Genomic DNA, 19,289 nt, shown 5'->3' on the forward strand with positions numbered 1-19,289 from the left:
TGCTCTACAGGAGGTGGGGGAGCGTGTAGGAGGGGTCGCGGAGGTGGCGAAGGACGTGTGACCGCTCTATCAGCGGCTTTGTCTGGTGTCCCACCCAGCTCATGGACATCACTGGTTGCCAGGAGCTTGGTAGGACGCATGCCAGACTGTCCCAACTGGTGACCTCAGCGAGCTGGGCTAGATGCTAGACTCAGCGTCACAGGTTGCTGAGAGCTCTTAGCAACCTTGAATGTTGTGGCCGCCCCACAATAAGATGCCATCTGAGGCAACCACCTCAAGCTGCCTCATTTTAAGGACGGCTCCGTTTATAAAAGAAAGAAAAGAGAAAACAAACAGGAAAACTATGTTTGTTTCACTATGAATTTGCTGGTTTCATTTATGCTTCTACCAACACCTGCGCTTTCAAATCGTTTCAAATTAAGCCTAGTGCAAAGATGATGTAAAATGTAAAGGAACAAAGAGCAGCCAATCAGAATCCAGCATACTGACGTCGGGTCACAAAACAATGAACTGCGATTGCTTTAGGTTCCTGCACTTTGCCGTTTGCTTCATTCAATTTCAAATTCAAGCCTAATTGTTCTGAAGACGATTCTTACTCATCAAGGACGAGGTGCGTTGACCTCACCAGTGACTAATGCTCCTCTACCTGCCTCCTCTACAGCTACTACAGGCGTCATTATTTCTTTCTTTCTTTTTTTAACCAACTCGCTGATTGAGTTTCTTGCCCGTCTCTTTAAATTGCCTCTATGCAGAGACGCGTGCGGTAATTAACACCCAGAAGCCATCAATGATGCACCATTTTTCAACTTTTACCATGATTGGAATATGAAAATGAAGGGCCTCAATGGTGCAGATGTTTTAAAATCACAGCAGACTGCAATTAGTGACATGAGAAGCAGCTGCTTATCTCTCTAGATAAAGCCTCTTAATAGGGAATTACTCTTGCTGAGCCATTACACAGATGGATCTGCAAATGATTTAAAGAGGGGAGGTGCAGATTTTGTTTGTGAATGTGTGTTTTTTGCCTAGACTTTTTTCTTTTCTTTCTCTAATAGCTTTTTTTTTTTTTCCCTGTGAAACCTTTACAAAAACACCTATTGGTGTTTAGTGAATTACCTTTTTAGTGAATTAAAAGTGCATTTAGGTTTTTGTTTTTTTTTTCATAATGCCCATGATCAGTTCTAGGGTGCTGGGGAGTCCGAAGATCAGTTCCAAAGGATAACCAACCCCAAAACAAAAAAATATAATATATTGCTGAATACCCGTCCCTAGTTTCAGTGGCTGCACTAGTTTTCTTTTCCAGCAAGTACAGAAAATACCTGTTGATCCTCCCAGAAATTCAGCATCCATGTCGCTTCCTGTGAGATGACCTGAAAACAAAAGCAAGGTTATCTTTCTTGTGTAAACTACATAAGACATTAGACACACTCTAACTGATGCTTGCAGGCATTGTAAGTAATGCCAGGATCACTTTAAGCTAGTCACCTTCACACATATATGAGAGAGAGAGAAAAAAAACATGAAAAGACTTTAGTTCCTCTTTATATGTCGACTCTTTGCTGCATTCATAAATCTTTAACCCCGGTGTGCTTCCAGGCTTCATAACTGGAGCAAATTAACTGATCCTCAAATGCCTTGTACGTTTTATGAGCGCAAAATATGAGAAGGTATTAAAAATCCGTGTTAGAGGCTCCCTTAGAGATTAATGGTAGCGGCATATAATAGGTTAAACCGGCGTGATTAATACTCGTCCTTCTTAATTAGACAGCCATAATTACTTTTTCAAGAGCGCCAATAAATCTCTAAATAGCGCTGGAACTGGAAGAACCTGGATGTCTCGAGTGACATGTAACGTGTGCAGGCAACCCACGTTTTTATTTCTTATGAGGAATGCGCTTTTTTTTTTTAACATAAAAGTTGGCTGTGAAATTAAAGGCAATAAAACGCGGGTTAGACTTTTCAGAAGAAGACCTCCTCGTACATCTTCAACTGCAGGGCCACAATCTGTAACATGTAATGTATCTATTTTTCTGTAGCCCTCATATTCACATTTAGACTGGTGGTGCACAAGGGCTATCAAAAATCAAGGGTTCCACTTCCGGATTGGAGCATGTTGGGCGTTGCCTTCATTATCTCCTGTAACCAGCACAGTGCATTACCTTCTTTTTATGGCTAAAATCAAAAGTAGAAAACCAGCCAAGATTTTCCAACAACCTCAGTTTCCCACCCAATTCCTCCCCCTGTCCTCACCGTGTTCTTCAAAGATACTTACCGGTAGCTTGAGTCATCCAATGCATTCCAGCCTAACTTCCATGATTTATGCGCCTTGGTTAGAATGAATATCTTCAATTATCTGGTCCTGTTACTGAATCCAGAAGCATTTTATTGGCTTACTCTTGTTTCCAGCAATTAAAGGGGCAGTCATGCAATTCCGCAGCACATTTTGCCCCAAAAAAGAATTATATTTCCTTTTCCTCTGAAATCAAGAGTTTAACCACAGTCAATACTGATCCTGTACAACCTCTGGAGCTAAAAAGTAAAATAAATAATTACCTTTGCGATATTGAAATGATTCTGTCCACAGAGGGCGACGTGGTATTTGCATTCTCTAGCCTGGAGCTTGTGTCTGGTTGGAGACTGGGAATGAGCAGAGTGGCCTTTACAATCGAAGGTCAGACCTTTACTCAGCTCTGTGTGCCCAGTATTGTACAGAGAGCTTGGAGTAGTGGAGAAAATGTTGTGCCTGCCTCTGGCACTGGAAAGTTTCTTTGCCCTTGTGCTGCATGGCCATTCCCATCTTTGGCCTGCTACTTGTGCAGAATTGTACTTGGAGCGGAATGGCCAAGCAGTGGCAAGTGCATTTTATACCATATAGATCTACACATAAAAATGTATTTTCTGCTTTTTTTTTTTTACTCAATTCTGATGTTATATCACTGCGTGTTGTGATGATACTGTTTTTCCCCTTTACATATGTAAAATCTATGAGTCAATTTAGTGTTTTAGATGAATAATTAGTTTTTTGTTTTCCTTTATGTTTTAGGTACATGAAAAGGTACAGAAACATTCTGGACTGCATTACGACTCCGGAGTTCCTCCAGTCATCACCAGTGACACCTTAAAACCAAAGCACCAGCAGAAAAGTAACCAGCATCATCTTGACTGGTTGCCAAGTTCAGGCCCTGGAGCCTCAGCGCAGAGCAGCTTCCTGGATGCCGAAACTGGCAAGGAGGCACCTAATGCCACCAAGAGTCCCAGGCCAGAAATGGCTTCCCCATTTCTCAAGTCTCAGTCAAAGAAAACGAATGCGGGTGGGAGTCCTTGGACTAAGATTTCAAACGCAAAGGATAATTCAGCTTCCAGTGCCCTTCCATCACCAAGCAGCAACAGCATTTTATCGGTAGCTAACGTTTCCGAGCCAAGTAGCGGTCTGTCAACATTGGAGGACCAAAAAGGTGGGGACTCAAAGGAGCAGCCTTTGTGTACTGCAAAAAAGAAAGGCGGCAAAAAGGAGGCGAGTCAAGCTGTACAGGCAGGAGAACACGAAAGAGGGAAAAATAATCCAAAAGTAAGTGACCATAAAAGTCATGAAACTGTGGACAATAAGAAGGATGCTGATGGTTCAGCAGCTGTGCAACAACGGCAAGATGCAACTCCTGCAAATGGTGGTGAGACGGATTCAAGCCATGTGAGGATCGCACTTCCTATTAAATCTGCACCGGTGGATCCACCCTTGAATAGACGGAAGAAAAAACAGTCTTTGAAGCCAGCCTTGGTGAAAAAAATGCCAGATGAGGACCAGCATTGTGGGAGGCCATCAATGAACGAAGTGAGCAACCAAACAATTACTCAGCCCCAACTAGCCAGGAAGGATAACAGAGTGGCTAAACAGGGTAAACTTATGAGTAATGATATGCCATCAAAGTCGCAAGAAATGAATGGAAGTGTGGGGAAAACCTTTGTAAGCGGCATAACCCGTCTGCAGAAATCTGCTGCTGCTCCTCCTGTCTCAAAAGCCATTTCCGAGAGCTCCAGATCGAAAGTGCCCGATTTGCAACACCCCAAATTTGCCGCCAAGAAAAGATGGGCATGTGGAAAGCCTAAGATAAATGCTCATGAAAATTCTGTTTCACATTCTGAAAAAATGGTGGTGGATCCACCCTCTGCCTACCCAATAACCCCCTCTAGCCCGCTTTATACAAATACAGATAGCCTTACAGTAATTACGCCAGTGAAGAAAAAAAGGGGTAGACCAAAGAAACAGCCTTTGCTTACTGTTGAGACGATCCACGAAGGAACGTCTACAAGTCCAGTAAGTCCCATTAATAGAGAGTTCCCTGGAATCAAGAAAAGAAAGGGGAGGCATTCCCTCTCTGAGTTGGTCCAAATGCCATCTGCGACGGAAAAGAACATTGGCGAGTTAGATTTTCACAAAAAGGTTGGAAAGCTTGGAATGTTAGATAAGAAAACCATAAGAACAATCAACAAGATGAAAACACTTAAAAGAAAAAATATCCTAAACCAAATTCTGTCTTGCTCAAGCAGCATTGCCTTGAAATCGAAATCTCAGCCACAGTCCAACGCAATAGGAACCGTAACTACAACTCTTGATGCTAGGTTAGGCAAGCAGATTAATGTTAGTAAGAGGGGAACAATCTACATAGGGAAGAAAAGGGGGAGAAAGCCAAGAGCAGAGCAGGTTCCCCAACAAAATGAACACAGAACAGCCATCAAACCAACCAGGCCTGTTTCTAACCAGCCCGAAATCCCAACAGTGCCTTCTAACTTGCAGTCATTTGCGGCATCTTCACCAGCAGCTATTCACAGTTTTACAACCCAGCTAGTAGGTTCTAATGGAAACCTTAGCCCTGCCAGCACTGATACGATGTTTTCAGATTTAAAAACAATGCCAAATCTTCAGCCAATCAGTGCTCTTCCAACAAAAATCCAGAAAGGAATCCATAGCAGCTCTTGGAAGTTGTCTCCACCGCGGTTATTGGCTCACTCCCCTTCTCACCTCTGTGAGATTGGCTCCCTAAAGGAAGTCACACTGTCCCCTGTGAGTGAGTCACACAGTGAGGAAACCATCCCAAGTGACAGCGGTATTGGCACAGACAACAATAGCACTTCTGACCAAGCCGAGAAGGGATCAGAATCCCGTAGACGGTACTCCTTTGATTTTTGTTCCCTGGACAACCCAGAGGTTATCCCATCTGAAACCAGCACAAAAAGCAAACATGGCCACCGGCAGAAGCATCTCATTGTTGACAACTTTCTTGTCCATGAAAGTGTTAAAAAGCCAAAGCACAAAAGAAAGCGGAAGGGTTTGCAGAACAGGGACAATTTGCAGTTTCTTGCAGACCTTGAAGACCTGATTAACAAGTTTCAAGTCTTTAGAATTTCCCACCGAAGTTACAGCTTCTACCATGAAAATCCTTATCCCAGTATCTTCAGGATCAACTTTGATCACTATTACCCTGTGCCATATATTCAGTACGACCCCTTGCTCTACCTTCGCCGGACCTCTGACATGAAATCAAAGAAAAAGCGTGGTAGACCTGCCAAAACCAATGACACCATGACAAAGGTGCCTTTTTTGCAAGGGTTTGGATACCCCATTCCCAGTGGAAGTTACTATGCACCATATGGAATGCCTTACACATCAATGCCTATGATGAACCTTGGTTATTATGGTCAGTATCCAGCTCCTTTGTATATGTCTCATACGCTAGGAGCAACTTCTCCGTTTATGAGGCCCCCTGTTCCACCACCCCAGTTTCATACATCTTCTCATATGAAGATGTCTACAGTCGCCAAGCATAAGACAAAACACGGAGTACACCTACAGTCATCAGTAGGTATGGGCTTAGGAGACATGGCTCCTAAAACAGGAACAGTTGGACTTTCAAGCAGCCGGCTCCACAAACGAAAACACAAACATAAGCACAAGCATAAGGATGATCGCATCCTTGGGGGACACAGTGATTTCGGTGGATTTTTTTCTGCCAAGTCCACAAGCTTTTCAGGTCACACCACAAACGACAAACTCAGTCCTTCCAATAAGGATCTTTCCTCCGTCAATGAGAAAAGCAAACACAAAGAACGACAGAAGCACCAGCATTGTGAAAATGGACAGCGAGGTCCAAAGTCAACGTTTGAGGTGGACACGCTTTCGTCCTTGTCACTTTCAGATGGTCAGCACTGGACTCAGTCCAAGGACAAAAATGACTTGAGCAGTGAAGCTGTTGATAGCTGCTTGAAAAGGTACTCTGGAAATGACTGCGGTGGCCGAGTGGACTCTTCTGACCTGTTTGGGGACATTAATTCATCCGGTGATAGGAGGGATGGTGACCTGAGTGGGAATAAAAGACGGACCTTTGAAGGTTTTGGTTCCTACAGAGAAAAGGACCTTCAGTCGTTTCGAATGAACAGGAAGGACAGGAATGCATTTGATTCTTCTGGATCAAGTAAGACTTGTTTGTTATAAGTTTGAATGGTCGATATTTATTTTAATGAAAATTATATTTTGGTAAAAATCTGGTCTTTGCTTATGGATGTGAGGAGGTAGCTGTGAGGGGATGAATTGTTTTAGAACATGATGGTTCAGTGGTTAGGTTGAGGTGGGATAGATATGTCTTTGATTAGGGCTTTCCTCATTATTGGTTATGCCCACATCATGACTGCCTCCACTGTTCTTCAGAAAAGGACATTTGCCTGGCTGACTCTGACTTCAACTCCTTGAACTACTAACCTATAACAAACATACAGCAATGGATGTAAAAACTCCTTAGGCCAGTTTCACACTTGCGAGATCCGTGACCGCACAGCCTGCACCATACCGCGTGGATTACTGCGTGGTCACGGAATCGCCCCATCACCGCCAATCACGCTGGCGGTGCCATTATTTCTAATGACACCCCAGTGGCGCCCGGCAGATCGCGCGATTTCCCGCCGTTAATCCGCCCGTGCAACCGAACACGACTAAAACAGCCGCGTGTTGTGTTGCAAAAAAGGTACATGTACCTTTTTTTTCTTTTCTGCGATTGCCACACGGAACCCTATTGAAATCAATGGGGCCACACGGCTGTATGCACTTGTGCCGGATCGCCCAGGTCTGCACCGGGCCTTATATTTATACTTGTTTTGAGTAAGTTAAAGAATTGTATCCACATGGTCTGAGTGATAGCCAGGCCAATAGTATTTTTTACAAGGATATTGGAAATAACAGTCTAAATATTTTGATCACTTTTTAAATGATGATTTTAGGCCTGCAGACCGCTTGGCATGGGTCAACCAAGTATGTGAAAGAAAATAACTGTTCAGTTTTATCATGATGGCCCATTATGTTTCTTTAGGTAGTCTGTCCACCCGAAGCTGGTTTAGGTTAGCTAGATGCCAATCAGTTGAAAAACTTATTTTTTCCTTGCAGCAATACCTCTGCATTAGAGTTCCAAGTTTCATGCCTCTACCTGTCAAATGCCTGGCCTCATGGTGATGGTTGTCTCTTGGCTCAGGGGCGTAACTAGAAATCACAGGGCCCCACAGCAAAAAAATTGTATGGGGCCCTGTGATTTCTAGTTACGCCCCTTGCAGAGCTCACCTGAGATCCCAAACAGCCTACCATAGACTCTCTATGGTGGGCTATGCAGGGTCTCAGGTGGGCTGGTCACACCCCTGCACACGTCTTACCTGTAGGTAGTTAAAAGGGACTGACAACACTGTTTAGGATTTCAGTGCAGCAGAGGTGCTGTGTTGTCAGTACAGGAAGTAAGGGTATTTAAAGGATTACAGAGTTTTTTTTAAAGGGATTAGACATGGGATTACGTGCCCTGCCATAACGCTTTAAGAAGCTAGATTCCCATTCCTAGATAAACCCAGTTGCGACTCTTAGAAAGTTTAATTTCTCCGAACATCTCCGAGCTTAAAGCTTTAAGAAATCATATATTATTTAAAGGTAATTAAGATTCGTACACTTTAGGAGCAGTTTCCTGGTGAGGGTTACTTTAAAGAATATTTCCATTTTCTGCCAGGGCATAATTATATTTTCAGTGTTATTAGAACAAGGGGGCATGTTACATTTAAGTCGTTTTTAATGTTTTCAGGGAAAGAAAAAAAAAAAGTATTCTCAATTAAAATGTTCATTGGCTTTCTGATTGCAAGTTGCATGATTGCTCTTTGCAGAAGTTATTACCCAGCTTCTATTGGAAGGAAAAAAAAATGTTCTCTTAATTAAAAACTACAGTGAAAATGAAACCGTAATTAAATGGACTTCAGTATTCAACAGCGAGCTGGGGAATTGAATCCTCCACTCTCACCCACATCCTCCAGTTCTCATTCCTGAAGATAAAAGAGTTAATCTATTTCAAAGGTATTTCCAAAGGCATTTTTAGCACGTCTGCTTTGTTCATGAAATATATTAAGATGAATTGAGAATATTTTTTGAAAAGCGTCTGTATTGATTGCTGGAAATGCAAAATGTTGGACACTGGAGGCCACATTATTTCTTCAGCTTTTCTGATTGCCCATAGAATATATACTCTCTTTTCTCCACCAACGGTAGGCTGTATTGTTTATGGTGAGAATTATGTTGGGTTTACTCATCATCGGAGTTCCAGGGTTGTATGTTCTCTTGCATGCAGTCTAAGGCAAGGATTGTAGGTTAAAATTGTAGGTCTATGGCAGGGGTGCCCAATAGGTAGATCGCGATCGACCAATAGATCACAAAAGCAGTGCTGGTAGATTGCTGTGCAAACAGGGCTGGCACAACGCTGGCACCCAAAAAGTGCACTGTCATAATCCGGTGGGGATATAAAAAAATCTCCCCTGACCGGTCCTGTGTCCTCTCACCTTTTGCGTGCAGCCACGGTTAATCAGTGAGCAAATGGAAAGATGACCTATCATATCCCCACCCCCTCCTGAAACTGTACCGCCACGCTCCGGAGTAGACTAATCAAATGATCAGCTCAGTGAGTTGATAGATCTCATTGAGCTGATCATTTGAAAAGTTAATTGTAACACAAGAAAGAGTTGGCACCTCTTGTCTATGGCATCGGTATCAAGCTGGGTAGGCTAGGCACGTGACCTGCATCTCCTGCCTAGTGACCCAGATCCCGATGTTGCTGCCACCAATGTTTTTCTATTGCTTTTGGCTGCCTGATGTACAGGGGTGTCCAGAGGCTGGGTGTCACCCAGGGGGGAGACCAGGTGACACCCCTCCGTGACATCATCGCGCATGCACGTTATGGTGCCGCGCGCCATGACGTCATCACACATGCGCAGTCGTCTTATTGACACCTCCCTGGGTCCATCTTGGTGATGGACACCGGCAGAGAGATGAGGGAACGTTCACGCGGCGGGATGTGGTATGCCGCTAGGTCGCCTCCTCTCTCTTGACACTGTTGTGCTCTCGGTCCAAGTGCCCAACTTTTTATAGGAAAGTCAGGAAATCACCAGCACTCAGTAGTAAAGATAAATATGTCTCTTTTATTGGACCGAAAGCGTGACAGACATCCAAATAAACCGACGTTTTGGGACCGCGCAGGGTCCCTTCCTCAAGGCAGAAAGATGTGGTCTGGTGATTTCCTGACTTTCCTGTGTTTGCACGGCGCCATCCGTGGTATCTGATCACTGCGAGCACCACTTTTTTCATATCTGGCCGGGACTGCTGTGAGGAGTGCGGAGGGTCTCTCCATCTACTTGCAACTTTTTATAGGGGTGACATCCAATGGTGGCACTCGGGTGCGGGCCGCACCCCCCTTGTGACGCCACTGCCGATGTGTTGCTTCTGAAAAGCAAAATTTTTCTTATAGAGGCATAATACCACCGAATGGCTAATTGTTCACTCACTGAACTTAAAAAGGGAAGATTTACTGCCACAGGAAAAATTTAGAAGTGTATATTGTGCCTTTAATTTAGAATTCCTCCTGAAGAATAGCAGAGCACTTCCTGGTATGTAAGTGTGCCTGAGCACTCCTGTGTCTACAACCTCATAGCTATATATTTGCAGTGTGAGATCTAAGGCACTGCTGACTCTGAGGGCTAGTCTCGGGAGATTCTGAGATGTCACTCCTGTGCTACTCACTGTTCTCCTTGCTGCAGGCTATGCTATAATTTTGTCATTGATGATGTTGCACTTCTGACGAATAAACTCCACAGTGCGATCGGGGTTGGGTGAAATTAGGGTGCTTTAATATGAACTGCAATAGAATGGAGGACACTCATCACTGAGGGAACAAGTGTGTAACTGACTAAACAATAATACAGTATAATACAGTATATAAAGCATAACAACTGTGCAGGTACAGTACAGAATTATTGTGATTAACATCCAAATGCAGAATCAACATGTGCTCTGTCTGCTGGGAACATCCTCCCCCAAACTGCACTAAGGAAGATGCCACCTGTCCTATAATCACACTGCATTTACTTTCACTTGTCACTGGAACATTAGCTAGACCAGTTTAATCTATTATATTCCCAGTTATGCTTATAAGAATCATCTCCCTTACCTGCAATAGAATGGAGGACACTCATCACTCAGGGAACAAGTGTGTAACCGACTGGAAGTTCCCTCAGAAACAAGTAACTAAGTTTCCCTTTCCACTTACTGTGCAGCAGGTGCTCTGGTAAATGTGTCCTCTCCCTACAAACAGGATTTTAGCTTGGAGTGCCACTGTGTCCTCTCTGTAAAAACAGGAGTTTAGCTTAGAGTGTTAATGTGTCCTCACTAAGAGAACCTTAACATGTTATTAGAATTATATTTTGGGGGTGTCTAAGTTTACATTCTTTACACTGACACCTAGCACCTTGAATGGGCAGGTCCTTGAGAGCCAAAGCACCACCAGAGGTGCTGTGTTGTCAGTACAGGAAGTAAGGATATTTCAAGGATTACAGTGTTTTTAGAGGATTAAATATGGGATTATGTTCCCTGCCACAAAGCTTTAAGAGGCTAGATTCCCATTTGTAGGTTCCTTCCTTTAAGGGTGGCAAACAGGAAGTGAGGAGATAACATTTAAAAAAAATAACTTTATTCTTTCCCCACACTAACTGGAAGAGTGCAGTGGTGTCATCTCTCTCTCCCCCAGCTTGCTGATTGGACAGTGAAGGAGTAGCAGCCAACTGATGAAATCATGTGCTTGGTAAGAATGTCCCCTGTGCAGTGTAGTAGAGCCTGCTGTTTGGGTTACTACAGGAAGCTAATATAAAGACAGACGACCCTAGATGTGTTGAAGGATATTTTTAGACTTTTGTGAGTGTGATTGTGCCTGCAGTAATTATCATGCTCATGAAAGTGTTGCACAACAAGCCACGGGTGTATGTTGTGGTGCGTAGACACCATGCACGTCTAAGGCCTCATTCACACTGTTGCGCGTATACGCGCATTGTACCATATGCAACATATGCAAATAAATGGCTCCATACACACAGCCGCGTATGGAGCTGTATATTTGCGTAGCGTATATATGTGCAAAAACAGAATGGAAGAGAGATGCGTCCGGGCAGCTATTTCTGCGTATTTACGCGCATATATGTGTGTTTACACGCATATACGCGCGTAAATACGTACAGCACATTAAAAATTCCATTACGAGTGATGAATTCTGGGATTGCATATAGTGCACGCATACGCGCATAGACGCTCGTATATGCGCACTATACAATTTTGCTTTTATTGTGTGTGAATGAGGCCTTAAACACATACACCCCCCTCCCCTTGCCCACCTGCAGTGCACTGCTACAATGCAATAAAGAACAATTGCATTGCCTTGCAGTTCCCTGTTGAGGACCCATTGAAAATATATGGGCATGTTCAACGCAAAGCTGGAACACACAAGTGTGAGTGGGCCGCCCATAATGATTTTATTGAACACAGAATTTGGTTAAATAGTGTTTTTCATCTGCCTGGAGTCCAGGTTAAAAGAAAAGCGTCTTGAAGCAAGCGTGAAAAGCTTTTCGTTCTCTTATGTATTCCTTCAAACATCTTGAAGTACGTGTACGGTTCAGATGGTGTAATTAGCTGACAGAAAGAGGAAGCTCCGGGTTCAGATCACCCGAGTGGCGATAATCTCTAATAGTTCACAGAACGGACAGTAGCAGGGTCAGTGGCTCGGTGTCTATAACACGGGCCTCGGTGGCCTTGTGGGAAATCCGGGCCTGTCTATAACATTTCTTCCTTATGCCGTGCTGCATTATAGCGAGCACAGCTTTGATTTGCTTTGGCAAGTCTTCACTTTAATGCCCCCCGCCCCAGCAGCACATACTTTCCCTTCACTCCCCTGTAATGAAAAATGGTGGTGAAATGAATTAGGGTGCTCTGTACCCGGCACTATATACGTTTGACCCATGTACTGTGTACATTACGTACACCTGACCCCTGCATTCTGTACATGACATACACCAGACTTGTGCACTGTAAAATACTTAGATTCAAATTTTAATTGGCTTAAAGGGAATTATAGTATGGGCCCATGTACATATATTTTACAAGTAACCTCGTACGTTTAAATGAAGATGTATGACATTGAACAGACATCCACTGTCCTTGAAACCTGAAGCTATGTCAGAATTTGTGAAGAACTAGTAAAGAAGCAGCTGTTATGGGAGTGGTTTAAGAACAAGGTTCTGTGTTTTAAATAGAGTTGTAGAATGACATTTAGAAATGATGAGTTAAGTAGTTTTGGTCGCACCATATAGAGAAGTATAGTAGTCGTGACGTCAGAAATAAGTTAAGAATATGCTTACAGAGTATATGGCCTTATAGGATAGACCAATCATTAACGTCGATTTTGGTATATAAGCGACAGGGGACAGACACTCGGGGCGCATACACACTACAGACACACAGACAAGCCCACACTCACATTTGAAAGAAGACTTTGTTATCCCACCTGCTAGAAGACTATTTTGGTCGAACCTACTCAAAAGGCTGAGGAACAAACACGAGGTGACTAGTTTTTTTAACTCTGAATTAACTAAGACCTATATACTTTGAACTATCTATTTGTATATTATATTTTTGCAATATAATTGTATGCTGCTGTGACTTCCCATTATACAATTAAAGTCACAAGTTTTTCACTCTACAACTGGACATTCATTGATGAAGATTAATCACCTTCAGACGCTTAAATCGCAAGTGTCAGTCGAGAAATACTAACTTTCTAACATGCACTCTGTACATTACCCGCTCCTGACCCTGCAATTTGTACATTACATATATTGTACCCCTGCACTATTTACACTGCATACACCTGACCCCTGCGCTATGTACATTACACACACCTGGTACGGTATCATTATATACCCCCTGACCCATGCACTATTTACATTAAATGCACCTGACCGCTGCACTGTGTACATTGCATGCATCTGACCTCTGCGCTGTGCACATTGCATACACCTGACCCCTGCTCCGTGCACCTTGCATACACCTGACCCCTGCGCCGTGCACCTTGCATACACCTGACCCCTGCGCCGTGCACCTTGCATACACCATCTTACCTATCTCATAAACATTTGAGGTCACAGCTGAATGTATCATCAGCCAAAAAGTTTGTTGTCCAGTCTAGCCAATTTTGGTTGGTTCAGACCACAGTCTATTTTGGGAATCTTAACGGACTGCTGTATTGGGACAAGGACGGACCCCAAGGGCGGTTTGCACATTTGAGTTTCCGCCATAATATACATGAAAAGTAAAATTCTAATAAGTATCATCTTTCTGGTCCTTCCTTCTTTTTGTGGTCATTTCAGAAGTGTTAATTGAAGAGATTTTCATTTTCGTGTCTACAAGACGCTAAAAGAAGCCCTGGCACAGAACACTGGCTCTTGCTCAATGTGTTCACACTTCCTTTTTTTCACTTTGACAACAACCTCGGAAACCTCAGTGTTCTCATTCGCAGACCACAAGCAAACATTAACACAAAGGTGAAGATGTCCCATGTAACATTCTGGAGAAGATCTCCTCTTCTTTATGATCTTCGCAAGTTTGACAGCTTTGGGTTATTTCCCACTGCACAGTTCAACTCAGATTCCAGTTCATGTTACTGTAGCCACTTAGAGTGTCCTTGAGTACAGATTGCATTACCAGAACTTGTCGGTGATCATGGCCACCAATAACAGGGGCAGCCACTTCCAACCCCTAGCCCCTTATGCTTTTGATTTTACCCAGTGGTGACCAGGTCCCCTTTTCAGCCAGGACACAGTACTGAAAACCTGAAAGTGGTTCTAAACCCTCGCCAGACTATCGAAAACTGGTTTAATAGATTGAAAAGCTAATGCCACAGATTCAGATTGGGAATAGCTGCGATCTATGGGCTGAGCTACGCAGAAACCACTTTGGGTAGTAACACTTATATACAAGAAAATATGACCTAAAATGGAAAAATAAATGAAGATCTTCCAGTGTTTGCATATTTCAAATATTTTTTTTATTTCATTTTTTAATTCCCTGGGGAGAGTAATGTTAAAGTACAGCTATAACGCGGCTTAAGGAACATCTCCTCCCAAAACGTGTTTCACTATTGGGTCTGGGGTAGGGCTCTGTCCCCAGTTTGTTTTTTCTGCTGTCAAGGACTCCACCACCAACAACCGCACGGCTTAAGCTACCGTTGTCACCAGCCTTTGTGAATTCTTTCATTCTAAGGCACGGACCTCATAACACTCGCCCAATGATATGATGACATGTGAGATTACACTTTGGCTGGTGCCAAAAAAGTAGGGATGTTCAGATACCAGTGTCATTACTTGGCATTTTCATGAGGACAACCAGGGTTGCAGCAGTTGCCGCTACACCTCTGTCCTGAAATCATTAGTCTTTACTGTTTTAGGAAAACTCACATGGCACTAACCAAAATGATGTAAAAAAAAACAAAAAAACGTAGTATTGCAGTTTGGAATGATACCGTTCTTATCGGACTAACAAAATATATAAAAGACAAGCTTTCGAGAGTGAACCTCTCTTCCCTGGTACTCCTCCTCCAAAAATAGCAGAGGCCTCCTCCAGACTTGAGGCCTAGAAAAACACTTCCTTCACTCAAGTGTCCCCCCCCGCCCCAGGCCTAGGGGCAGGCTGGACAGCACCCCAACCTGGACTAATCCATGGCTAGAGAAAGACTGAGCCCATGGCAATTCCCTGGCGTATATATGGCCTGTCCCAGCATGCAACACTGGCTATGAGAGCCCCAGTGACTGGCTGGTGGACTACACACACATTCACAGTGTACCTCATTTGTTGCCTCACACTATAGCAGACTCACACTCCACCTAGGTAGGTACAATCAATGGCAGGACATCTGGAATCAACCATATAAATGCCAACTATAACTCTTCCAGACTGACTACGGCTCTGGCAATCACTAAATGACTAGTAGCCATCTCCCAAAAGGTCACGAGGGGTACACAAAAATATGCCACATACTTTGAGAAACTCCTGGCTTCCCTGTCCTGGCAAGATCATAGGGACCAAAAAAGCGTCTGAGCCACGTCCTTAAAGGAGAACTATGAGGTGAGTGCTTTTCAGTCACCTAATAGTTCTAGCCGACCTGTGACAATGAGACTGTCACAGGTCGGCTCAGTAGATCGGGAAGTTTGCTCACCTCTCGATCCTGTCACGGCTCTCTGCCGTGACAGGGGAGTGACTGGATTCCCCCCTCACTGCTCCGATCCGCCAGCGCTGACTGGGGGAGGGGGCGGGTACAGCTGGCTCTGCCTCTAGATAGGCAGAGCCAGCTGTCAGTCACGCAGCTGAGCAGTTCCCGGCACAATTGTCGGGATCCGCTTTAGCTGCGGCGTCTCAGTATACAGCAAGCTACTGCTCGCAGTATACTGAGCCTAGGGTGACGGGAGGACGCTAGTTTGTGTCCTCCCGTTACCCTAAGGAGAACTATGGGGAAAAGACTTAACCCCATAGTTCTCCTTTAAGAAAATTCTACCAGAGATACTGAAATAGAATGATGGAACCTGGTGGAAGCGGCAGTCAAGATAAGGGTGCTCAGGCAACAGCAGAAGCACATACAAGGAGGAAATGGCCTTTGGACCTTTTCTCCTAGTAGTCCTTTGGTTGCCCAAACTGACATGAATAACACTGAAATTGGCATTCAGATTGAACTATCTGAATCTGTGAAATGTAATTAAGCCCAAAAATTTGGATCAATTCTAGTGAAGGCGTACAGCTGTGTGCCAAGGTTACTGTTTTTTTTTTTTTAAACAGCCAACTTGCCTATAAGAAATGTAAAGGTGTAACGGTCAGGTAAGCAGACATCCCAACTCTCCCGGACGCTCAGTCTCCCGCTATTAGATAGCGGCTCCCGGACACCCGGGAGAGAGACACTTTCTCCCGGAAAGGTTTACTCTGCTCGATCGAGCAGAGTAAACCTTTGCCTGCTCTGTTTTTTTTTTTTTTTCTGACATCGGGGCCGCCGGCCGCCATCAATCGGAAAAGAAAAAAAAACAGCATAGGAATGCATAGCTAGATTGTTATTGGCTATAGCAAACTAGCTATTGCACCCGACCACTGCTGCTGTCAATCAGCGGAGGGGAACCTGAAGTTCTCCATCAGGTCCTCTTCTAGTGCAATAGCCCACTTTCTATTGGATATTGCAAATTGAAATAGCCAATAGCAGTCTAGCTATGCATTCCTCTGCTGGTTTTTTTTTTTTTATTATTCTGACGGCAGCAGCTGCTGTCAGAATACTAAAAAAAAAACAAAAAAAACCTGCAGATAGCAAAGAAGTAAAGGGCACCTCCCTGAAATTTATTTTTTCAGGTTGGGATCCCTGGGTAAGATGCAGGTTCGTATGATGGCCCTCCTCCATCTTTCATCATCCATTATCACTCGCCTTTTTTCCCACCATCACACGCCATCTGCTGCTACCTATTTTCACTTTTCCCAGCGACTGGTCCAAAACGTTCCACTAAAATATTATTGCTTTGTGTTCTCAATCGGCAGTAGCCCCCCCCCAAAGCCCCCCACCTGATTATCGCTATGTATAAATAGAACACCATGACAGCTACAAATTCCAGCTGATGTGATTAACACATTTTTATATCATATAAATGTATTTCTTTTCTGACAGCAGGCAGGTGCGACTCCATGGCAGTTTTCCCGGAAAACTCCTGCGGTAATGGGGTGGGGGGGTGTTTGTTAAGTCAGCTCTATATTTAGCGTTTCAGGTATCGTTGCTTTGCGGCTCTTTGTGAGTTCAGAAGACGGGGGATTAATTGTGTTCAATTTTATTTTATTGCTCCTTCCTATCCTGCAGCATTTCAGAGGGAGCATTGCCAAACAAGGCCTGATTGCTGTATGGCACACATAGGCTGTAGTCTAGGGCAGCGGAGCTGCAAGGGTGGCACACATGTTCCTGTGTATCTGTGTACAGAAATTTAATATAATGCAGCTTACCAGTCATTAGATATGGTGGCTGCATTAGTTTCTTTTTTCAGGCTGTTTTTTCTTTATTCTGGTGATCCTGCCAGTAGCACACCTCCTGTTTTGGTACTTGAATGCAATTTTAAGACTTAAGAGAACTATGGGGAAAAACACTGACCCCATAGTTCTCCTTTAAGGGTCACGGGAGGACATATATTAGCCTCCTCCCGTGACCCAAAACTTAGTATATTGCGAACTGACTGCCGCAGCCAGGATGGATCCCGACAATGCTGTCAAGATCCACCCAGCTCCGTGAATGACAGCTAGCTCTGCCTATCTAGAGGCAGAGCCAGCTGTGCCCGCCCACTTCCCCGTCCATTCCTCCAGTTAGTGCTGGAGGATCGGAGAGGGGGGGGGGGATCCCTGAGTTAAGCGGTGACTGACGGTCACCGCTCTGCAGGCAGATGATCGAGAAGTGAGCGAGCGAGCAACGGTATGTGTTCGCTCACTTCCCGATCTATTGAGCCGACGTGTGACAGTTTCATTTCACACGTCGGCTTGAACTATGAGGATGAGTGATTTTCACTCACCTCATAGTTCTTTAACTCCTGAGTGTAGTGTCACTTTAAGGAAGAGGTGTTCTGTAGACCACAAAGGTAAACTGGGCAGTTCTGACAACGCTTCCTGGGATTTCAGTGCAGCAGAGGCAGTGTTGTCCGCTTACTACAGAAAGGGCGCAGAGAACACTGGCTAGTTAACAAAGTGGTGATGAAAAACTGAAGGTGGTGGCACTTACGTGTGTTTGCCAATTGTTTTTTCTTTTTTTCCGCTTACTACAGGCAGATGAACAGGTATTTCTCTATACTTCTATTGGTTTTTAAGAGACAAAACATGGGGAAATGTGCGAGTATTGCAGAGATTTTACCAATTTTTTATTTTTTTTGCCTCATATACACTTTAACCCATCATTGTGGTTTTGGTATTTTGGAGGAAACCAAGACGTTTGGAGGGAAACCACTCAAACACAGGGGGGAACATGTAAACTCATGCACATAGTGGTTAGGCAGCACCAGCTTTAGGATTCCTGCGTATCCGTTGAAGAACCAAGCAAGTATGGTTTGGTGTAGAGGAAATAAAGTGGCCTGCACAGAGCCCTAACCTCAACCCTACTGAACATCTTTGTGATGAATTGTAATGCCGAATCCAGCTAAGTCTTCTCAACCAGCATCAGTACCTGACCTCACGAATGCCCCTTTGGTTGAGTGTGGATAGGCGCTAATTCCCAAAGACCCACTCTTGGAGTGGAGGCTGTTATAGCCACAAAAGGGGAGTGGGGTGGCTCAGCAACTCTATATTAATGCCCATGGTTTTGGAATGGGATGTCCAGCAAGCGGATATGGATACCATGGTCATGTGACCACTAACTCATAACAGTAAAGTGTATATGGACCTCCTTAGACCACGAATGGCCCACATGATATTCCAGCATCATTGATTACTTAGGTAGCACTGTGGTTAGCACTTCTGCCTTGCAACACTAAGGTCATTGGTTAGAATTCTGGCCAGGATACTATCTGCATGGCGTTTGCATGTTATCCTATGTTTGCCGTGAAGGGACCTTCAGGTACACACCAAAATATATGCTGGTAGGTTAACCCTGAGATGGCTGCCTCACCTTCTAAGTGCTTTGAGTCCTCAGGGAGAAAAGAAATCCAAATGAAACTGCTTGTGTTTTATTGGGCCTTGTGGCATTCCTATCAGAACAATATCCGTCTCTTCCATGTGTTGGAAGTCCTGTTATCACACGCAGAGATGTGTTGTGGAATCTTTGAAATGCTGAATGCTCCTTTGTCTGCACGGAGTATTCTTTAGAAGTCAGGAGAGTGAAGTCATGATGTATGTCAAGAAAATAAATACATTAATA

General features: G+C 44.0%; 1 protein-coding gene across 1 annotated transcript in view; it reads left to right on the forward strand.

Annotated features, from left to right (window-relative positions):
• The window catches only part of SETBP1 (SET binding protein 1), a 175,627-nt gene that overhangs the window by 118,292 nt on the left and 38,046 nt on the right, over positions 1-19,289 (forward strand). Inside the window, exon 6 of the mRNA XM_018567453.1 lies at positions 3,044-6,467. Within this exon, the coding sequence (XP_018422955.1) occupies positions 3,044-6,467 (3,424 nt within the window). The remainder of the gene's footprint in view (positions 1-3,043; positions 6,468-19,289) is intronic.

Source organism: Nanorana parkeri, unplaced genomic scaffold, assembly GCF_000935625.1.
Source record: "Nanorana parkeri isolate BGI_ZX_2015 unplaced genomic scaffold, ASM93562v1 scaffold1051, whole genome shotgun sequence".
Classification (NCBI taxonomy): Eukaryota; Metazoa; Chordata; class Amphibia; order Anura; family Dicroglossidae; genus Nanorana; species Nanorana parkeri.